At 38.1% G+C, this 21,089-nt stretch overlaps 1 protein-coding gene across 1 annotated transcript; it reads right to left on the bottom strand.

Annotated features, from left to right (window-relative positions):
• Window positions 1-6,006: 6,006 nt before the first annotated feature.
• LOC308695621 (apolipophorin) lies at window positions 6,007-10,084 on the bottom strand (the record flags this gene model as incomplete). The annotated part of the gene is made up of 6 exons (XM_081373806.1): window positions 10,005-10,084; window positions 8,767-8,969; window positions 8,492-8,654; window positions 7,600-7,709; window positions 6,442-6,561; window positions 6,007-6,186 (listed from the first exon to the last, which is right to left on the bottom strand). Exons 1-6 carry the CDS (start codon window positions 10,021-10,023, stop codon window positions 6,007-6,009), a joined length of 795 nt encoding a protein of 264 aa, XP_081229932.1. The 5' UTR covers window positions 10,024-10,084.
• Window positions 10,085-21,089: the final 11,005 nt, after the last annotated feature.

Raw genomic sequence — 21,089 nt, 5'->3', positions numbered from 1 at the left:
AAAAAAAAAAAAAAAATGTATGTGGATGTCAAGCAGACGCTTTACTGCAGAAGAAAAGCTTCTTTGAGAAAAGTTGCCAGATAAGTAGCATCATATATTTCTATCCACTGTCAGGTCATATTGACTGAATATTATTGTGGGGAAAAACGTTCAATGTGCTCTCTACAAAATTCTTTTTAATAAAAACCTTTAGAACTGCAGTTTGCAAACTTTACTTTCCTCTATTTTGCTCTTCTAAAAAGCTCTAAAAAGCATCTGTGATTTGGTTTGGGGCCAAGACAAAACTGTAAATCTCCCTTGCATAGCCTATATTTAAGCAGGTCTTGATTTATCTCAAGTTTTTCAAGTTTGTCTTCAAAGACAAAGGGCTGTGCCCTTCCTAGTGTGGATATGAACTCTTGCACATCATGTATAATAGACTGTTGCATCAGTGAATGATCAGAAACAAATGAATAAAATGCTGCAAAATCCAGTCCTGCTTTATTGCGGTACTTACATCACATAAAGAAAGTGTATGAATCTCCTGAAAAGTCAAGCTTCTGATTCCAGCCAAAGTACGTGGTACATTTATAAATCTGCAGCTGTTTTCAGCTAAGCCACTAAGATCCATTTAAATCCTGCAGGTGTCTTATACATAATAGTGCTTTATGCTGTATTTTAATAGATGAGGCCTGTTATATTTTTATAAAAGCATGGTGATTATGATCACTGACATTTGTGCATAAAGCTAAAGTCAAAAGTCTAAAGACAAAGATGCATTATGTAATATTGAGAGCTAGTGGTTGAAATGGGTACTGCAGTTTATATTCGAAATATTGGAGAGAGTCGTTTCCGCACCCCCTCCTCCTCAGACTCGACGCTCATGTGGGTTTCCAGATTGAGGACACGCAACAGGAGCAAGCTCAATTGACAACGGAAGATGAGGAGATATACACACTGTAAGTTGATGAGTTGATTTATCCGCATTTGAATATGCTCACGTTCATATGGATTTTTAGATGATGCCGAGGCATTTTAGTTCAGGTAGAATCTCTGACCTAGTTTGTTTGCTGGCTTCCATGGCTGCAATACGCTGTGTTTTCCACCAACTGGCAACCCGGGTGTGTCGAAATACTATTGGGTAAATTGGCAACGGACGGGATCACACAGACCAAAACAAAAACAGACATTCCCACACGGAACGCACATTTCAAAGTAAAATAACTGGCTGTAGAGGTTTTTCAGAGAAACAAGTATATGAACTCAGCATGTTTCCTAAATCTCTGCCAAAATACTATGGTATTTTTATTCTTTAGTACAGTCCAAAAGTTGCATACACACCTTTAAATGGAGATTAATTAATTACTTAATGAAAGGGGCTATATGTAAAATTCAGGAATTTCCACCAGTGGCCGGTAAATGAACTGCAGTCAGCAACTTTTTGAAGCCCAAAGTGGGCGGAGCCGGTCGTCGCCATCTTGGTAGCGCGTCACTCCAAGATAAACGAAAATGGACAAAAAGGCGGGATTAGCTGAGGTGACATGACGGCTAACAGACAGCAGATAAATGGCTAGTAGTGATAGCAGCGGCAATCCACCTGTCACTCAAGTGGCCACGCCCTTAATTATGCAGAACTTTAAGGCTTAATAGAATTTAAACATATGGATTATAAAAAATTCACCCCCCTCACAGTTTTCATGAAGGGAAAAAATAACTATAAACCAAAACCACTTTTTGCATCAAGCTGTAAACATGTTTTTCTGCTGTAAAGTTGGGCATTTTAACATGGTTGGTATATGGGAATGGCTCTCTTTTGGAGCCTGTCGACGAATTGCAGTTTAAGTCACTTCCGTATTAGTTTCAAGAGAGAAACAGGAAGGTTGTCAATATACTTTGATTGTTGATAATAAAACATGAAATGCAACAAGTGTTTAAAGAAAATACAAATCAAATATTTTTTTGTTGTTGTTGTAGCCTATAAGCAACAGGAATAAGATCTCAGTTACAGAAAGAAGTATACTTCAAGTTTGTTTTATTAAGTAAACTTAAGCAAAGTTCAAGTGTATTTTCAAAGTATACTTTATAGTTAATACCAATTTGTAAACTTGCAAGTGAACTATTTCAATAGGCCCACTTCTTGCAACTAAATTGGCCCATTTTTTATAAGCGAATGCTTGTAAAGGGCGTGGCCACTTGAGTGACAGGTGGATTGCCGCTGCTATCACTACTAGCCATTTATCTGCTGTCTGTTAGCCGTCATGTCACCTCAGCTAATCCCGCCTTTTTGCCCATTTTCGTTTATCTTGGAGTGACGCGCTACCAAGATGGCGACGGCCGGCTCCGCCCACTTTGGGCTTCAAAAAGTTGCTGGCTGCAGTTCATTTAACAACCACTGGTGGAATTTCTGAATTTTACATATAGCCCCTTTAATTAAGTAATATCTCCATTTAAAGGTGTGTATGTAAATTTTGGACTGTACTAAAGAATAAAAATACCATAGTATTTTGGCAGAGATTTAGGAAACATGCTGAGTTCATATACTTGTTTCTCTGAAAAACTTCTACAGCCAGTTATTTTACTTTGAAATGTGCGTTAAGACAATTGATTTGTATTACATGTTTTGTTACAAGTGTGAGGCATTAACTATTTAAATATTCACTAATTCGCATACATTTCCAGAACAGAAAACTGAACATTGGATGAAGCCAGGTTCAGAATTCTTGATTAATTTAGTTATTATATTAAAGGTTTTTACAGAGGGAATTTTAGATTTCTTTTTTATCACTCCATAAATCAGAAAACAGTCAGAAAACAAATTCATTTTCACCATGTTTTTAAGAATAAAGTGTTATATAAAATATATATGAAGAAACCCATCTGTAAACCTTCAGAATATGGATTGAAATAAAATGGTAAAGTTTGGTGAATGTAAATGCTGCCAAATTTCAGTGCAGGAGAAAAAAGCAAAAAACAGCAGTAAATTGATCAAATGTATTTTATATTTTCTTTTCACTAGAAATAAGACAAGTTATGGAGGCAAAATAGCCCAAAATCTCAAAAAGTCTTAAAATGATATTTTCTGTAATGGTTTATACTTGAAGCTATGAATCAGGTTGGACATAAGTTCAGTCCCATGCACTATTTACTCTGAGCTATTCCACCCCGAAAACGACTTCTTATTTTAAAGTTAAACATGTATTTTTTTACAGCAAGATATGAAGAAAAGGAAAAAAACATAACAAGCCAAATATAATGTGGATATTGATTTGAAGTGCCATCTGAAATTTTCTTCTAGAATGATCATTTTTATCAAGCTCATATATTTAAGTTCAGTAATTTCACTTAAATGACAATTAGGTAATTTTCATTGCCATTTAAGTGAAATTACTGAACTTAAATATACGAGATTGATAAAAATTATCATTCTAGAAGAAAATTTCAGATGGCACTTAGAGGCTTTTGCATCTGAACTCTTCATTTATACTTTTATTAAGTATATTTTAATCAAAAGATTAGGTACAAATATAATCCAAACATAAGCCAAGCTACTGTCTGATTTTTAGTTAAAAAGAAGTAAAGCAACAGCAGACAAGAATAAACTTTTTTTGTGGTAAGGACTTGGATAGAGGCTCATTAGAAAAATTACATCAACGAAGAAAGGGAGGAAGGTGCTGTAAAATGCTTATTCACATTGCCGTCTACCAGTTTTCCTTGAACTTTTTATGAACTTTGTTAAATAACTGTTAGATTTCACTGTGATTATTTACAGCCACTCATCCCTGACCCTTCTACAAACGGCGTAACATTTAAAAATAAACTTTCACATGAATTATCTGTAGGACGACAGAACTAGACCACAGATTCATCATCTCGAGGATCATACATATCTGCTATGGAGATCTTCTGAAAAACGCACATTAGAGTTTTTATTTGACCATGTATGTGACCATGTTTTAGCATGTAAGATCTCTGATCTTACAAGATCCTCACAAGATCATCCAGTAACAGGAACATTTCTGCCTTAAGTCATGCCTGGAAAACCTGTCATGCATTCCCGCTTCAAGGAGTAACAGGAGGACACAGGCCAAACGTCTCCCACATGCAGATGCGGATATGACTTATGGGTTTGGATACCATCACTTTAATACAGAATGATTTATGAAGCTTTTATTGGCAGGGAATCAAGTACAATGGAGAGATAATGCACATTTAAGCTTACAGGAGGATATTAATTGTTACAAGTTATCATAGGCAGATCATTTAGATCAACTTTTTTAAATTAACATCCATTGCTCAATGAAGCGACGTAGTGTCCAGATGGTTTCATCTTTTGATGTAGTTGCTGATTAATTTGTAACAAGCAGTTCTTGAATGAATGTAGTATCTGTAAATATCTTCAACGGTCACACTTAGTGGTACACTACAAACTACAAATATTTGTGTATAATTAGTTTGTGGAGCGGCTTGTAATTAAACAAAGGCTAGTTATTGTTATCACTAATAATTCAGTAAAAAATAATGTGTCACTAAAAAATATCACTAATAATGTGTTAAAAATTATTTAATAACAACAATAAAAAATATTAAATTATACTGATGTACCAGTTTCTAACTTTACAAATATATTTAGAAAATAGTGCATTCACTTTATATTAATATAGTGACCAATAGTAATGTGATGTATTTCTAGCATTTATTTTCTAATATACAGTATATATATATAAAAAAATCTATGTTCTTGGATACGTGAAATACTGCATAGTATACACTCTTAAAAATAAATGTTCTTTATTGGCATCGATGGTTCTATGAGGAGCCTTTAACATCTATGGAACCTTTCCAGTTGACAAAAGGTTCTTTATAATGGAAAAGGTTCTTTAGATTATTAAAATGTTCTTTACATTAAGAAGAAAAAAAGTTCTTTAAAGAACTGTGAAAAAATTTGGTTCTTCTATGGCATCACTGGGAAAACCCCATTTGGAAACTTTATTTTTAAGAGTGAACGGCAAATTCATTTAATCTATAATTAGTCATAGTAGTATATAATAATAATAATAATAATAGTATTAGTAATAAAGATACTAACAGTAATGATTTTGCACATGTCCCTGTTTACATTTCAAATAGGTCAGCTGACACTTCCTTTCCTGTGACTGGAATCACAGCATCTCTGCAGTAAACCGGACACCTCTTACACTGAAATTAAAGCACAAGAATTATGAATATTGTGAATACTTTAGCAAAACTCAGTGATTTAATCAAATAAATAAAGTCTGTATGTGATGGCACAATGTTTTCATCAGTTCAGTTAGCCTCAGAATGGATCACAATATGTGCTTGAACCACACAAATGTCTAAGCACGAGTTCAGTTAGCTTTGAGTCTGTGGTGCATTTGTCTAGGAGGAGGAGGAGGAGGAGGAGGAAAGGGAGGAGGAAGAGAAGGAGAAGAAGGATAAGGAGGAGTAGAAGGATGAGAAGAAGGAGAAGATGGAGAAGGAGAAGAAGGAGGAGGAGGAGGAGGAGGAGAAGGAGACGCATTATAGATGATTAAAAGACTGGTTTAAAAAAACAGTGTGAATGAAAAGTGAACTTAGACAAAAACTTTACCAAAGTAATTTGATTCTATTTTCAAGCCCAGATACAGTATGTTCGAAAAAAAAAAAAAACATTTCATTCAGTTCACTTTCAGTACAGCCCTTTTCAGCTGAGTTTGTGTCTTTTATATAGGACTTACAGCAAGGGTGAAGAGTAACTAAAGAAAAAAAAAAGAAGGATGTTCACAAAATCTTTTTGGCACACTCTTGGTGTTTCATTGACAAGACTTGGTGTTTCATTGTGATTGTGTGGCTTTTCATTTCTTTTAGCTTTGATATGCAGTCAAAAGACATATTACATGCTCGCCATTTCCAAGATCATACTACAACCCCAATATTTGTCAAATTATTCTCAACGTGATTTTTTGACCAAATTGTGCAGTCCTAGTGATTATCTATTTAAAATGCAGTTAAAGATTTTGTATGCATTCATCATGAGAAGGGAGAATACTGACCGCACTGCACTGGCAGCTCCAGTGGAACATAGTTTCTATTGCATAGATGGATATAGGCAGAGGCCAGTGTGCAAAAGTCTGGTCTGGAAACATCTGCACGCTCATCACTTATGCACTCCAATCCTTCACACTTCAGCACGAACTGCACAGGGTCCACCTAATAAAAGATCCGAAAAAATGAACGCTCATAAACGCAACGTGAAAAATAAAAACAGTGCGACAGAGAGAATTCTTCATCTGAAGTTCATTGTGTTGTTTACTATTGCAGTCTTTCATTCTCTTTTGAATTTCCTCACTTCCCCCGAGGAGTGGATGTCTTTTGATCAATCTAATCAAAGGGATCTTTATATACACTGGCATGTAATTGTTAGCACATGTCGTTGAGTGAGAGAAAACAGAGGACAGTAGTTACCACTCTGAAACAGGGACTCAGAGGAGAATTTGTGGAGGAGAACAGAAATTTGCACCACAGGGAGTCGGCAGTGCCATTCTGGCAGATTTCAGCTTTCCTGCCGGCACATTCCGAATCCACCTAAAGCAAAGGGCATCAAAATATCACATTAGAGCCACGCACTCTGTAGTCACCCTTGTGTCGTTCAAAATCCGCATAACATTCTTCTCTTCCGTGCAACACAAAAGATGTTTTTGAGATGTCACAGTTCATGAATTTGAAAATATGCAACAACAAATCAGGGTTATTATCGTTAACCAAAATGACTACAAATTTAAATATATAGTCCAGACATGAAACTCTAATAGGTCATTTACATGCAATCTGCAAGCAATCACATGATTACCGCATGGCACAAGCTGATTGGCCTCTGCTAATCCAGCAGCCAATGAGATTGCATGCTCAACATTTAAATAGTCTGGTTCAGTGTTTGCTGTAGGCTAGTGCTGTATCGCGCTATCAGAGTTCCTCTGAAACCCTCCACCTCCCCCAGCTCCACCTGCCTGGATCTGTTACAGGATTTATGTTATGTCTATTTACGCAGCTGCTTCAGCAGATCTTACATTCTCACAGCAGCGTGTCTGTATATCTATTATCAGTCCATATTTGCTCTGCAGCAGCAGCAACATCAGATCTATTCCGGCAAGACCAAATATATTAACATTGCCATATTCATAAACATGCTAAAGCTACTGTATTCTAAGAGTTGTCATGATTTAACTAAAACTAAAATTAACATGAAAAATAAATAAATAAATAAATAAATAAAAGAACACTGCTGGAAATTAAATTTGAGAGTTGTTATTGTTATGGTGCTGTTTGCCTTTTTTTGGATCTTGACAGGTCAACATATGACTGAATGGATAAGAGCAGTGTGAACATTCTCCAAAGTTTCACATTTTTGTTCAGTGGAAGAAATTCATGTTCGGATTGAAATGACAGAGTACATGAGTTGAAATGAAAAAACATTTCATTCAACATTATTATATGACATACAAAAAAGCATGCGCAGGCTATGTACATATGAAGCAAAATAATAGTGCTGTGGTTGGTGTCTGTCTGTTTTAGTTGTGCTGTGATCTCAAATGCTAAACATTCCTCACAGGTTTATTTCGCTACCTGCCAGCTGTGAGTGAACTGAAGCACGCTGTGTGTGTAGGAGCCATCTGAGAGAAGAAGCTCGTTAGCTGCCTCGTTATCATTGGTTCCTAAAAGACCAGTGGACACACCTGAAAAACGATATATTAAAATAACGTGTTAGACCATGATCATTTTAGAATGATTTACCACAACCAGAGAGTAGCCTTTTGTAGGCAGCAGTGGTTTTAAGTGCCATTAAATCTCTTAACACATCATGTTACAGAATATTAACATTATTCTGGAGAAGTGAATACTACCCCCCCTCCCCCTCCCCCCACCACAACCTACACCCACCCACCCACACACACAAACACTTTCCTTGGTGCAAGAGGAATTTTTCACAATGATTTTTTTTTCATAACCACTTAAAAGTTGTTCTAGGCCTTGAACTAAACCAGCCAGCTCAGAGATGAATCATAACTTCAAAACATTTAACACAAAGAAAAACATTAAACACAAAGAAAAACATTTATTTGAAAAAAAAAAAAAAGTATTTTATGAAGGCGTTCGCTGTTTATTCCAAGAAGCATTGCAATTGATGTACTCAAATCAGCAACAACTTTTGCCATCACAAGAATAAATAAAATTTTAAAATATATTAAAGTTATTGATTGAAAAAATTCACTTGCTACCACAAAAAAAAAAAAAAAAAAAAATGTATATACACATTTTTTGTTTTTGTACCATTCAAAAGTTTGAGGTAGTGTGTTTATTTGTTATGTCAATTCCTTTTTATTTATTTATTTGTCAAAGAATAGCATATACCATCAGAGCTCGAAGCACATGGTAGAACTGTCTTGAGTTTTGGCAAAATTGTATTGCTACAAATTAGTTCTGGAAGTAATTTAGTAAACAAAGCTACTGATCTTACCGTGAAGCCATCCCTCTAGGATCGCACTGCAAACCTCTAGATGATGATCACATGAGACCCGAAGTCCTCTCTCATTGGACACCTCAATGATGTTCCCATCTTTTCTGATAGCCACTTCGTCGTTAGTGTATGGTATGTGCGTTACTTGGCAATTAATTTCCACCTAAAATCGAAATTTTTTGTATAAATCTGATTAATTAGATGATATTTAATTTTTCAGATTCTAAATTAGCCATGACACTAATATTGGGCATCAAAATACCAATAAAATGTACCTCTCCATTTGGGTGAATTGCAATCATCGTGTTTTGCATTTGCACCTCAAGCGAGCGACGTTTGAACCTGACAGATTTAAGTGCAATGCTGAAGGTTTGCTTGATGACATCAGTTGCTAGGATGAAGTCACAGGATGCTGGGAGTTTGAACAGATGTCCATCAAATGACACCAAATAGACATCTGCCACTAGAAATGCCTGATCTGGACAGAGGAAATGAAGTACAAATGAAGAATAATGTGTGAAATAAGTGTGATAGATTTTTTTAATGAATAAAAAAGTAAACTGTACTGTATATCAAACTTTTTGTAACTCTAACATCTAACATTTGAACAAAATGTACTGTTCGAAACCAAGGGAAAACTCATGACTTTGAGTGTGTGTGTGTGTGTATAAATAACAAATAGGGGAAATGAAACTAGACAGATGACTAGGTTTGAAACCCTGTGATTATGAAGAAATCATTACCTGGCAACAGAAGGGCTTGTCTAAAAGAACCAATCAAATTATGTAATGTTTCATGCCATTTTGCCATACCCCTTATTCTATAAAAACTGTTGTATTCTTATTACTGGTGGGATTCTCAATGGAATTTGTCTGAGATCCTCCGGCCTTGCTTCTTGGGGGAGATTCTCTGAGAACTGCTCGAGAGATCCTCCGGCCGTGATTAAAGCATTTAGAGGACATTTGCTGAAGTCTGTTTGTCGATCATTGCTGCACAGCAAGTAAGCTAGTTTAGGGAAGCAAGTTAGTTAGGTGACTATTATTGAACGGGGACGTCGATTGTAGACGAGACCCAGGGGACGTCGATTTGTAGACGAGACCCAGACAGACTAAACGTCGACAGTAGACGTTCGGGGACGTCGATTTGTAGACGAGACCCGGGTACGTAGTTAGGTTTAGGGAAAAATCTACCAAGTCAAGTCATCAAGTCATTTTTTTCTGTCATCATTTACTTTATTACCTCTATGACTTTTGGTTTAGACTTTATTTCAGTAGTCCATTTTTGACATTCTACTAACAAATTCTACTACATGTCAACTAAAACACAATAGAATGTAAGTAGACAGGTTAGGGTTAGTAGAATAAGTAGACGTATAGTTGCAAAGTTACTTATAGTTATAGTAAGTAGATTGTCTTTTTGGGAATCATCACAATTAGCCTGACTACGTCAGACTTCGTACTTCCTGGTAAACATTCTGAAGGCCTGTGAGAGCTAAACACTCATAATAACTCACAGTTGACGGGACTGTCCATTATCTTCCTCTTCAGCCGGTAGAGCTCTGCTGTAGGACTCAGAGAGTTCAAGGCCAGTAGAGGCTTCAGGACAAACTCCTCCAGAAGAACTTCAGTCACACCTGCTTCCTTCACCTTCAGCCAGGGGCCCACAGGAAGTGGCACCCTAAAGATCAGCTCACACTCACTGGAGGAACAGAGAGTTGTGGAGAAAAAGTTTGGAATTATATACTGTACATTTCTGTATGAATCACTGCTACTGTAAGTCCAAATCAAAATGTATATAATTAACGATAACGCTGTCATGTCACCTATTTCAAAACAGTAAAATGCATTAAACATTGGTGAGACCTACTGGACTGGTGGTAAAATTTTTGTTAAGCGTGCCAGAGGTTTTGGATTCTAAATCAATTTCTTTTTTTTTTCTTATTAAAACCAAAGATGTTCATCAGTGATTTTATATCAAGAGCAGAGACACTTTGTTTGGATTTTGTTTTGTGATTTCACCATAACAAATAGAAAGTCTCTGCAACAGCCTCAAGCGATAGACTGAAGCGCTCTTTTGTGTGAAGACTGTGCATGAGCGCCAAGAGAACGCTTGCCTAATACCAATGATAACAGCGGCAATAAACATTCAGCATGATTTCAAAAACAACACATTCCAGAGCCAGATTGCCTCTTATTTATCTTTCAATCACAAAAAGACAAATAACTGACAAACAACTTCAATCACCAAGTGACAATAAATACAGCAGCAGTATAAACAGACGCAGCAAAAAGTGAAACAAAAAATATATTTTATCTTCTTAAAATATTCATGCCATGTAGCATTGCTGGTATATGGAGTACCATATTATCCAGAGATTCCGAACCTTGATGGTCCTCGAGGGACATTTGCTGCCAGTGTGGAGAGGGTGCTGGTGATCTGTGGATCCCCATTAACCATCTGCTCTGCTGAGGAAGACATCACCAGTCCTAGACCCTAGCCAACCGCATCCCACACCCTACACTGAGAGTATGCCAGAGCTCACCGCAGACACGGAGCCCGAGTCAACACCTGAGCCGATCATAGTCCCGGAGCCCGAGCAAGAGCCCGAGCCCCACAGGGAGTCTGAACAGGTGCGTGAGCTGGCAACATCGTCCTTTGCCAGTGAGTGAGCTTGTGGAATTCGAGGGCATGGGGTGCAGCCATGCCCACACTCCCATCGCTGAGGGTGAGCTACAGCTGGCCTCTGCAATATACGAGGAATTGGAAGAGGAGATTCCCTTTAATCTCCCGTTGCCGCTGGTCCCGTCCAGCTCCAAGTCTACTGTGTCTCCAAAGATCCCGCTCAGATCCCGCCCAGCATCCCCCTCCTCTGCTTGTAACAGCCAGTTCCTCAGCCCCGCCCCCGCTGTCCCTTGGCTCCTCCTCTCACTCTACTCTGCAGCATGGATCTGCCTCAGGTCTTCCGGTCACCAGCTCCGCCTTGGAAAGAGGATCCCCTGGCTCTGCATCCAGCCTCCGAGCCAGTCACTCGACCTTGGAATGACCACCAATCGGTTCCACCTCAGCTCCTCCTTCCCTTGGCTCACCTGGGACCATTATCCTTACGGCTCCAATTGGCTCCTTAATCCCTCCGGCTCCGACTTGGTCAGATGTCGCTCTGCCTGTGCCACGGACTTCCAGGCCTTCAGCTACGCTTCATCCCTCCACCCCTTCAGCTCCGTCGGGCTCCGCCTTTCCTCCGCCTCCACCTTGGTCCTCAGTCCTACCAGCTCTGCCTCAGTCTCCAGAACCATTGTGTCACTTGGGTTGATTGACTCTTCGGCTCCGCCTGGGTCTCCACCTCCATCGGCTCCATCTCAGATTGACATCCACCTGGATCTCTGCCAAGTCTGCATCATAGTTTCCCCCTTTCTTGGCCTCCACAGTGGGCCTTTGTCTTGGCTGTGGTCTGGGTCCCCATCTGTCTTCTCAAGCTCTTGTCTTCTCCCTGGCTCCTCCCTCCAATTTATCCCCATCCTGGTTTCTCCCGCCATCATCTCCTATTGTTTACTGCCATTCGCCAGCTCCTCTTCCGCCTCATAAGCCCCTTTCCTCCCTCCTCAGTTGGACTTGTTACGCCGCGAGGATGCACCTTCCGGAAGGGGAAGCTACTGTAATGGTCTCGCTCTGTTTTGGTTTCATTTTCCTTCTGTTCCCTGTTCTGCTTTGCCTGAGTTCTGTTTGCTAGTTAATTTCTATGGTTTCTGATTGTATACATTCACCTTTTGATCATTTAGTCACCTTGTTATCCCTGTGTATTTAAACTCTGAGTTTCCTCTGTTCATTATTCCGTGAAGTCTTTAGTTAACGTGGTTGTGTGTATTTCTCCTGGTTATGTCCTGAGTGTTACCTTGTTGGATTTATTAAAAGACTGTTTTTGTTCTCTACTCCTTTCGTTGTGCGCTTTATCACAGCCACGCTGCAGACATTAATGTCTGTGAGCTTAGTTTTCTTGTAGGTGAGCTTAAAGAGTGGTTTGTTTTTGGCTTACACATTGGATTCTTGGCATCATATCAATAATAAACATACAAACAAGTTTTATCACAAACTATATTTCCCCAAAATTTATAAATACATATTTATGTATTGAATATTAGTATGTTTAAAATGGATTTTAAAAACTAATCTGAAAAAAAAAAAATTGTATTTTGGAATACAAAACTTCTAATTGTTACTATTGTGGTGTATGCGTGCTGGGAGCCTCATAGCAGCATTATTTATGTGAATAATTGGGTTATTGATATTAATCAGATTATGATATTAATCAGATTCTGGTGTTGGGGTAAGCCAAAAATATTTTTTTAAGGAATGTTGGTAACCAAAGTGACTTCCATAATATGGAGGAAAAAAAAAAACCAGATTTCTCTAAATATATGTTCCACAAACAGGTTAGAAAATACTTGGTGGTGGTGATGAGTAAATGATGACAGAATTGTAATTTTGTGGTGAACAATGCCTTTAAGCTAAGACTACTATTTTAATTAGTGATAATGGCAACAACTTTTTTTGTGATGAAGGGGTGATATCTGGCCCATTCATATTTACAAAATTGTTTTGGCTGATGTGTATTGTTGGGATGCTTCTTGAATATTCTGTTCCAGATCTCACCACAGCATTTAAATCAAATTCAGCTCAGAGCACTGACCACTTGGCCATTTTAATTTACGCAATTTGAGAATTCTGTTGTTGATTTACTTCTGTGTTTTGGATTGTGGTCATTTTGCATGAGTTTTAGATCATTTCTTGCCAATCCACTGTATAACTTAAAATTCATTGGTCCCTCAATGATTAAGGCATTCCAGACCCTGAGGCATCAGAGCAGCTCCATATCCCTCTGCAGACATATGCCTCACAGTCGGGGATGAGGTTTTGTTGTTGGAATGTTCTGTTTTTAACAAAACATCCCGCTGTGTATAATTAGCGAACAGATAAACTTTGTCTCATTTGCCTCCAGAACATTGCTCCAGTAGTGCTCGCAGCATCCAGGTGGTCTTTAGCAAACTTGAAATATGAAAAGTGAGTTCTTTTGGATTGCCGTTATCACGTGAAATTATATTGTATTGTATTTACTGTGCATTGTAGTGTACTTCAAAGTGTATTTTAAAAAACTGTACTTGCAGATAATATAATGTTAATGAAATAAAAGGCCACTTAAGTGTACACTTTCATGAAAAGTGCACTTTGATTTAATGACAAATTTTACTTTGAAGTACATTTTAAATCATTGTTTTAATAATCTTTTGACATGCTTTAAAGAAGTACACTAATTTTGATGCGTTGATTATAATTTTAACTGTAGTGTGTCATTCGATATTACATTTAAAGTTAATATTTTAAATAAATTGCAACTTCATTTCAAAATACAATATATAATTAAATACATGACATTCAAGTTTCAATAGCAATGGCATTAAAGTATATTTTTAATTGACCATAAAAGCCTGTCAGTACAACTTTACCATATTTCAAATATAATAGAATTATAAACATAAAGATGAACTTAATTTCCACTTGGGTAAAAAAAAACACTCTTCAGTTCAGCTAATTGCATTTAATATACATTTCAACTACAGTACATTTCTCGTGCACTGTTTACTTTATGCCCTCCTTTGAGCCCTTCAATCTTTTGCACACATTCCAAAAAAAAAAAAAGAATGAGCAGAAAATGAATAGGTGCTGAGCTCGTCCAAATTCACTATGTAATGCAAAAAAAGAAAAAAAAGGTGTGACATTTCTGAAACTCGAAGCAGTTGACCAATCACAACACACTGGTTAAACCGACCAATCAGAGCACAATGCGCTTTTCGAAAGGAACTAAACAGGGGTGCGTTTCCCGAAAGCATCGTTTGCCAACTATGGTCGCAAGTTCCGTCGTTACCAATAGAGTTCAATGGACATTGCGATGAACTTGCGACCATAGTTGGCCAACGATGCTTTCGGGAAACGCACCCCAGAGCGTTATTGACAGACTGGGAAGAGAGGTGCTGCAATAATGTAAAAAATGTTGTTGTTTACATTCAAGCATGACAACCTATTCTAGTACACCTGGAAAAAAATCTGGAATTTATAAAAGGACATAAAATGGCGTCTTTAATAGGCTATCTCACAGACAAGTGCAGACTCTGGCACCCCAAACAGTCCAGGAAATAGTGAGTCAACTCCTGCCAAGTTCAGAGAGAAAACCTGTTAGAACAAACGGCGATGGGCCATGGTTCTGGCAGATTTGCAGCATACCTTTTGGAGAACTTGTACATTAGTGCAAGCTGTCTTCTGACACCCCCGAGCATGGCAGCCAATCGGGCCTCCATCCATTGAAAGGTCTGCTGGCTCACCTGAAGAGCATGACAAGACATACAATCTCTATTATGTCTATCCAGTTCGATCAACAGCCTAAGTCTTCAGGAAAACAGATATTTCTTGCCATGTCCACTGCAAAGATGGCAACGTGCAAAGCGGTCAGAGACGGCGCCCTCAAGTGAGGATCGTGAAGTATCGCAGGCAAAAGCTCAGTCAGCTCTCTGGTCCACAGCTGCACTCCTCGCTGCCACGCGGTGTCCAAACGCACCCCTGTCACGTCGTGGTACGCTCCAGCTAGAGTGGCCAGGGGCCCTGCGAGAAATGAAACCTACAATAACACTAATACACACTGACAGGCATTTTCAAATGAAAGGTGATGACATGAAGCCACAGTTGTGCTGGTGCATAATTGCGACTGGCTCACAGATGCTTACGCAATGATGTGACTAGAACGCTGTCAAGATCAATTACAGATAATGTGACCTCAATTGCCACAGAAAATTATTTAAACATGTGCTTGGTGTTTTAGAAAAATAAAGTTATGTGTTTCCTGTCAATCACCCAGCGCAGCTCAAAGGGAACTGTGCCTCGCAACTGTAGAAGAAATCAGAATGAACGGTGTCACGCAGAACTTGATGGGGCAAACTCACTCCTGAGCTCTTGCTGGACCTGTTGAGACATGAGATGCAGGATTTGGAGCGCGTGCGGTAGGCTGTGTGTGAGCGAGTGTCGGAGCGGGCCTGTGGTCCATGCTTTCCACAGCGCTCCAGCTCTCTGCAGCAACAGGGTCTCGGCTCGCTGGGACAGAGACAGCGGGCCATCACTCAACTCCAGCAGGAACATGCTGTCCCCTGCCTAGATGATGAATAATGACACGTGATCGACATGTTTGATACTGCAACCTTTTTTATAGATGAAAATATCTCTGAAGCCTAAACAACCGGTCACACTCAACTGGATTTGTGGAACTTTCCAACTGAAAGATTTATGCTTTGATTATTTTTGAACTACAATTTTATTGGGACAAATAGTCCAGCATACATGGAAACTTTTCATCAATCCTTTTTTAAAAGCATGCCATGATGCATTTCATGAAAATGAATGAGAGATTAATTATATACGTACACTCTACCGTTTAAAAGATTGGGGTTGGTAACATTTTTTTATGTTTTTGAAATAAGTCTCTTATCTCAACAACAGTGAAATATTATTCAAATTTAAAATAACTATTAAATAACTTCATTTTAATGTAGTGCATATATTCAAATGTAATTTATTTCAGTGATGCAAGGCTGAATTTTCAGCATCATTACTGTCACATGATCCTTCAGAAATCATTATAATATGCTGATTTGGCGATGAAGAAGCATTTTATTTATTTTTTTATTACTAATGTTGAAAACAGCTGTGCTGCTTAAAATAGTTGTGGAAACTATTCTATTCTGATGAACAGAAAGTTCAAAAGAACAGCGTTTATAACTTTTGGTCCATTTAATGTGTCCCTGCTGAAAAGAATACTGGCCACAAACATATGAACAGTATATATCTGATTGTAAAATTTTCATTACAAATTGTTCATTTCTAAATGTCTCTTTACACAGCACTTAAAGGGATGTTTTCAGCAAAAAATGGAAATTATCCTAAACCTTAATGACTTTCTGTCTTCTGTGGAATGAATATATTTTGAAGAACGTCTCTACTGTCCATACAATGAAAGTCAATAGTGCCCAAAACAACACTGGACCCCATTAATTAACATTGTGTGGATGGACCAAAAAAAACACTGAGACATTAAAAAAAAATGGTTCCACAGAAGAAATAAAGTTGGTAACACTTTATTTCGATGGTCCACTTTAGACACTCTAGCACTAACTTTAAGTATCTTTGCAACTACATGTCAACTAACTCACATTAGAGTATAACTCTTTAATCTGATGCTCCTCCAACAGACATTCTGCTGACTATTAAGTAACTTTGCAACTGCATGTCAACTTTTTCTACTAACCCGAACCCTAACCTAACAGTCTACTAATACTCCAATGAGATTTAGTGGACAAGTTACTTGAAGTTAGTTATCTAAACTGGACCTGGACCATCTAAATAAATTGTAAACATGCAGAAAGCCACAGTTTTGGAGTGACAAGAGAGTGAGTAACTGTTTCAATTTTTTGGGGTGAACTAACACTTTAACCTAGTTCAATTTTTTAGCAGGACAGCCTGTGAGATATGACACACCTGTCTTCTGAATGTTAACAGAAGATGCTGAAGTCTCTGAACTCTGTCCAAAAGTTTACTCCTTATCCGATACCCCAGCTGCTGGAGCCGTGCCTGTAGAGATGTGTTATCAAAAAAACAGACATGAAAAACAGTGTTTTACAAGATATCTGGCAGATTTATACTATGTGAGTAACATCAAAACTCCTCGCTGTACGCACCTCTGAGGCCCACAGGCACTCCTTGCATGCCTTAGCTTGAAATAGCAGACTCTGATTGGCTGCTCCTACAGAAAGAATGGCAAGGGTCTCATTCTCAATCCCATGACCGCCTCTCTGAGCCTCCAGGGTGAACCAGTGATGCCCCTCCAAACAGAACGCCACTCGGACATCATCAGATGTTTCTGACGGCAAGTAGAAACATGTACAAATCTCATTTAGAAAAATAATATGACATTATTAAACCTGACAAAAAAAAAGAAAAACTGATTTTTTTTTTAATGGGACAGTTTTTTTTTTTTTACTTTTAGATAATAAGTATCAAATTAAACAATCTAAAAAAGTCTGCATGTATTTTATACATCTTCGGAGCTTTTATTTGAGGAGAAAACACGTACGTTTTTTTCAGAGACCCAAACTGAGCAAAAAAAAAACCAAAGGTGCAGTTTCAGACCAAAGGGTAAGATGAAATTATGATAACTTGTAATGTAAATCAATGAGATCTTTATGACAGTACAGCGGACCACTGATACATTACTAATGGATAATAAATATCAGTTGTCACTCTATATCTCCCAATGATATGTCTTGGTAAGATGAGATGATATTTAAATGTATAGTATAATATCAAAGATCTGATTGGTCTGATCTGACCAATAGATGTACAAATAACCGTTCCTCAAAAACCTGATGTATCATATTTGATACTCACATCTAAATGTGATTTTTCTAAAAAAGAATGACGTATGAATAATCAAACTTCAGTCCAGTAAGCCTTCATTTTCATCTAAATACTGACAATTTAAAGTTATTCTTATGTTTAATTGATTAAAATCAGTAACGAATTCACTGCAAAAAAGACACATAAACCACAACCTGAAGGTGGCTATTAAACAAAAAGACATTTTACTGCCTAAAAAAGTACAAACTATCAATCAGACGACAGAAGGCACGCAGTAGATTGTGTACAACAGGTTAAGCAAGGGTTTGATCATGTTGTTAATTGAGAGACCTTAAAATGTTGTGTATCAAATATGATACAGTAGGCTTTATATATATATATCATCATCACCAGTGTGGTATCCAGCAGCAGCTCGTAGGCAGCGTTTTCCCAGCGCCCCCTGCAGCCAGAGCATCTCACTGCGGTCTAGTTTTGCATGAACCTGGATCCCCACATTCCTGCCTGACGACAGGGAACTGCAGGCCAGCTCCGCACTCCAGTTTCCAACCTGCCACTGTAAATCACACACATTTATTTTGTTCATTTGTTTTATTTATTCACCAAACATCACGGTGAGGGAATTCCATTGGCTTTTACTGTTTTATAGAAAGCTAATACCTTTCAACACACTAGAAATAACTACAACCAAATTGAAAAAGGTCCTCTTTATATTTTCTCTCTAAACGTCTTAATGTTATGATTTGGTTGTGCATACTGAAATCTGTCATACTGATGCTCAACACGTTCAGAAGACCCGTTGCAGTGCGAGTACCTCTGTGAGCAGAGAGTAGTTGGAGCGCTGACTGCTGCTGATGTTTCTGAGCGACAGTGTGAAGGTGTTGTGCTGAGTGTGTCCAGACACAGACACACGGGTGTGAGTGTACAACATCTCCTTGCCTGAGTTCACTCTGTGAGATCCAGACCAAATTAAAGCCTGTGAAAAAAAAAAGATCAATGTTACAATATAAATATTATTCATGAAATGAAAATCACCCCATGATTTAATCACCCTGAAGCCATCCTAGGTGTATATGACATTTTTCTTTCAGACAAATACAATCGGAGTTGTATTAAAAAAATGTGCTGGCTCTTCCAAGCTTTATAATGGTAGTGAATGGTCGTTTATGTTTTGAAGTCCATCAAAGTGCATCCATCCATGATAAAAGTACTCCACACGGCTCTGGGGGGTTAATAAAGGTTTTCTGAAGCGAAGCGATGCGTTCGTGTAAGAAAAATATCCATATTTAAAACTTTATCGACTAAACTAGCTTCTAGCAGTCGACTTACGCCAACAGAGTAACGGCCTGTTCACACCGGGACGAATTTCGCGCGCGATATTCGCCGATGTTTAACGCCTCGTGACTAAACAAAGGGCGCCAATGTGAGTGTGCACACCGACGCGAAAAACGGCACGCGTAAAAGTGTCATTTTTTTAAAAACGCCTCGGGTTCGTTTTTTTGGTTTGACGCGGCGCGTCAAAAACTATCCGACCAATGAGATTGGCGCTTTTGCTCACGTGTCTGGAGCTTCTGAAGTTACAGTAAAACACAACTTGGGGGCGCTCAAACACAAAACGGTCTTGCCGAGCACACATACGTAACGGCGAAGAAGATATACGCAAAGTAGCGTCTAAACACTGCCGGGAAGAAATAAGACGAGGAAGATGCAAGGCAAGATGAATGTAGAGCTGCTGGTCTCGTTGGTGTCGGAACATAAAGAAATGTGACAAACGCGACAGCGACTACAAAAATCTTGATAAAAGAGAACTGTTATGGAGTGGTATTAAGCGCCATCTAATGTCAGGGAATGAATTTGCATGTTCACTCGGCTCATCGTCAGCGAAAATCGCTTGGGTGTGAACACAAAAAACGCGTTGAAAAACGCTGGCGAATAACGTGCGCCGATATTCGTCCCGGTGTGTACGGGCTTTAACACTTGACGATGTATGACCTAGGAGTAGCGTAACCTTTGACGCCTCTCACGGTTCAAACAAACAGGGCAGGGCAACAAACTTGAGCTACTCCGAAATTTCTCTTTAAAAATTCTCGTTTTCGACTTCTAATTCGTGACCGGTGTTTTGCTCTTTCCTCTGCGCTTCCGCGTTCGTCAATGCGTCATGCGTCATGTCAAGTGTTACTCTTTCGCCGTAAATCGATGCGTAGGCTGTCTGTCAGAAGCTAGTTATTTTAGTCGATAAAGTTTTAAATATGGATATTTTTCTTACATGAAAACATCGCTTCGCTTCAGAAGGCCTTTATTAACCCACCGGAGCCATGATGAGTACTTTTATCATGGATGGATGCACTTTGATGGACTTCAAAATAGAAACAGCCATTCATTGCCATTATAAAGATAGGAAGAGCCAGCACATTTTTTTATATAACTCCGATTGAATTCGTCTGAAAGAAGAATTTTAATTTTTGGGTGAACTATCCCTTTAAGGCTTCCTGTTGGGGGCCAAGCACCAAATGTATGGAATTCAAAAGCTGCCAAAATTATAAATAAATAAATAAATAAATAAATAAAATACATCAATAAATATACAAAGAAATGTAGAAAAAAAAGAGTATTTATATTTTTATTTCCTTATGTAAACAAATTTCACATTTAATTATTTTTTTTATTTATTTGATTAGGCAAGGCAAGCAATGCAAGTTTATTTCTATAGCACATTTCATAAACTATGGCAATTCAAAGTGCTTTACACAGAAAGGAATTAAAATAATCACAAAATAAAAGCAAGGAAAATGAAAAGTTATAAAAGGAATTGAAAGATATAATTATATTATACATTTATTTATTTCCACATTTATTTATGTATATATGTATTTATGTCTACATTTATTCATTTCCAGATTTATTTATTTCTACATTTATTTATTTTCACATTTATTTATTTATTTCTGCATTTCTTTGTCCATGGTAATGAGGGGGGAGGGGGTGTTTTACCTCAGACATGGCAATCAAGCTCAGAGTGGCAGTGCTGAAGCTTTGAGGCCACAGTGACACCTTGTGGTGTGACCGAACGAAATGCAAGCCTTTGCAAGCCACACAAGGAATGAATGACTTAGAGATGGGCAATGTGGCCAAAATTTTATATCACGGTTTA

The sequence above is a fragment of the Scardinius erythrophthalmus genome (genome assembly GCF_964197995.2).
Source record: "Scardinius erythrophthalmus genome assembly, chromosome: 9".
Lineage (NCBI taxonomy): Eukaryota > Metazoa > Chordata > Actinopteri > Cypriniformes > Leuciscidae > Scardinius > Scardinius erythrophthalmus.
This window is presented reverse-complemented; position numbering and strand designations above follow the sequence as displayed.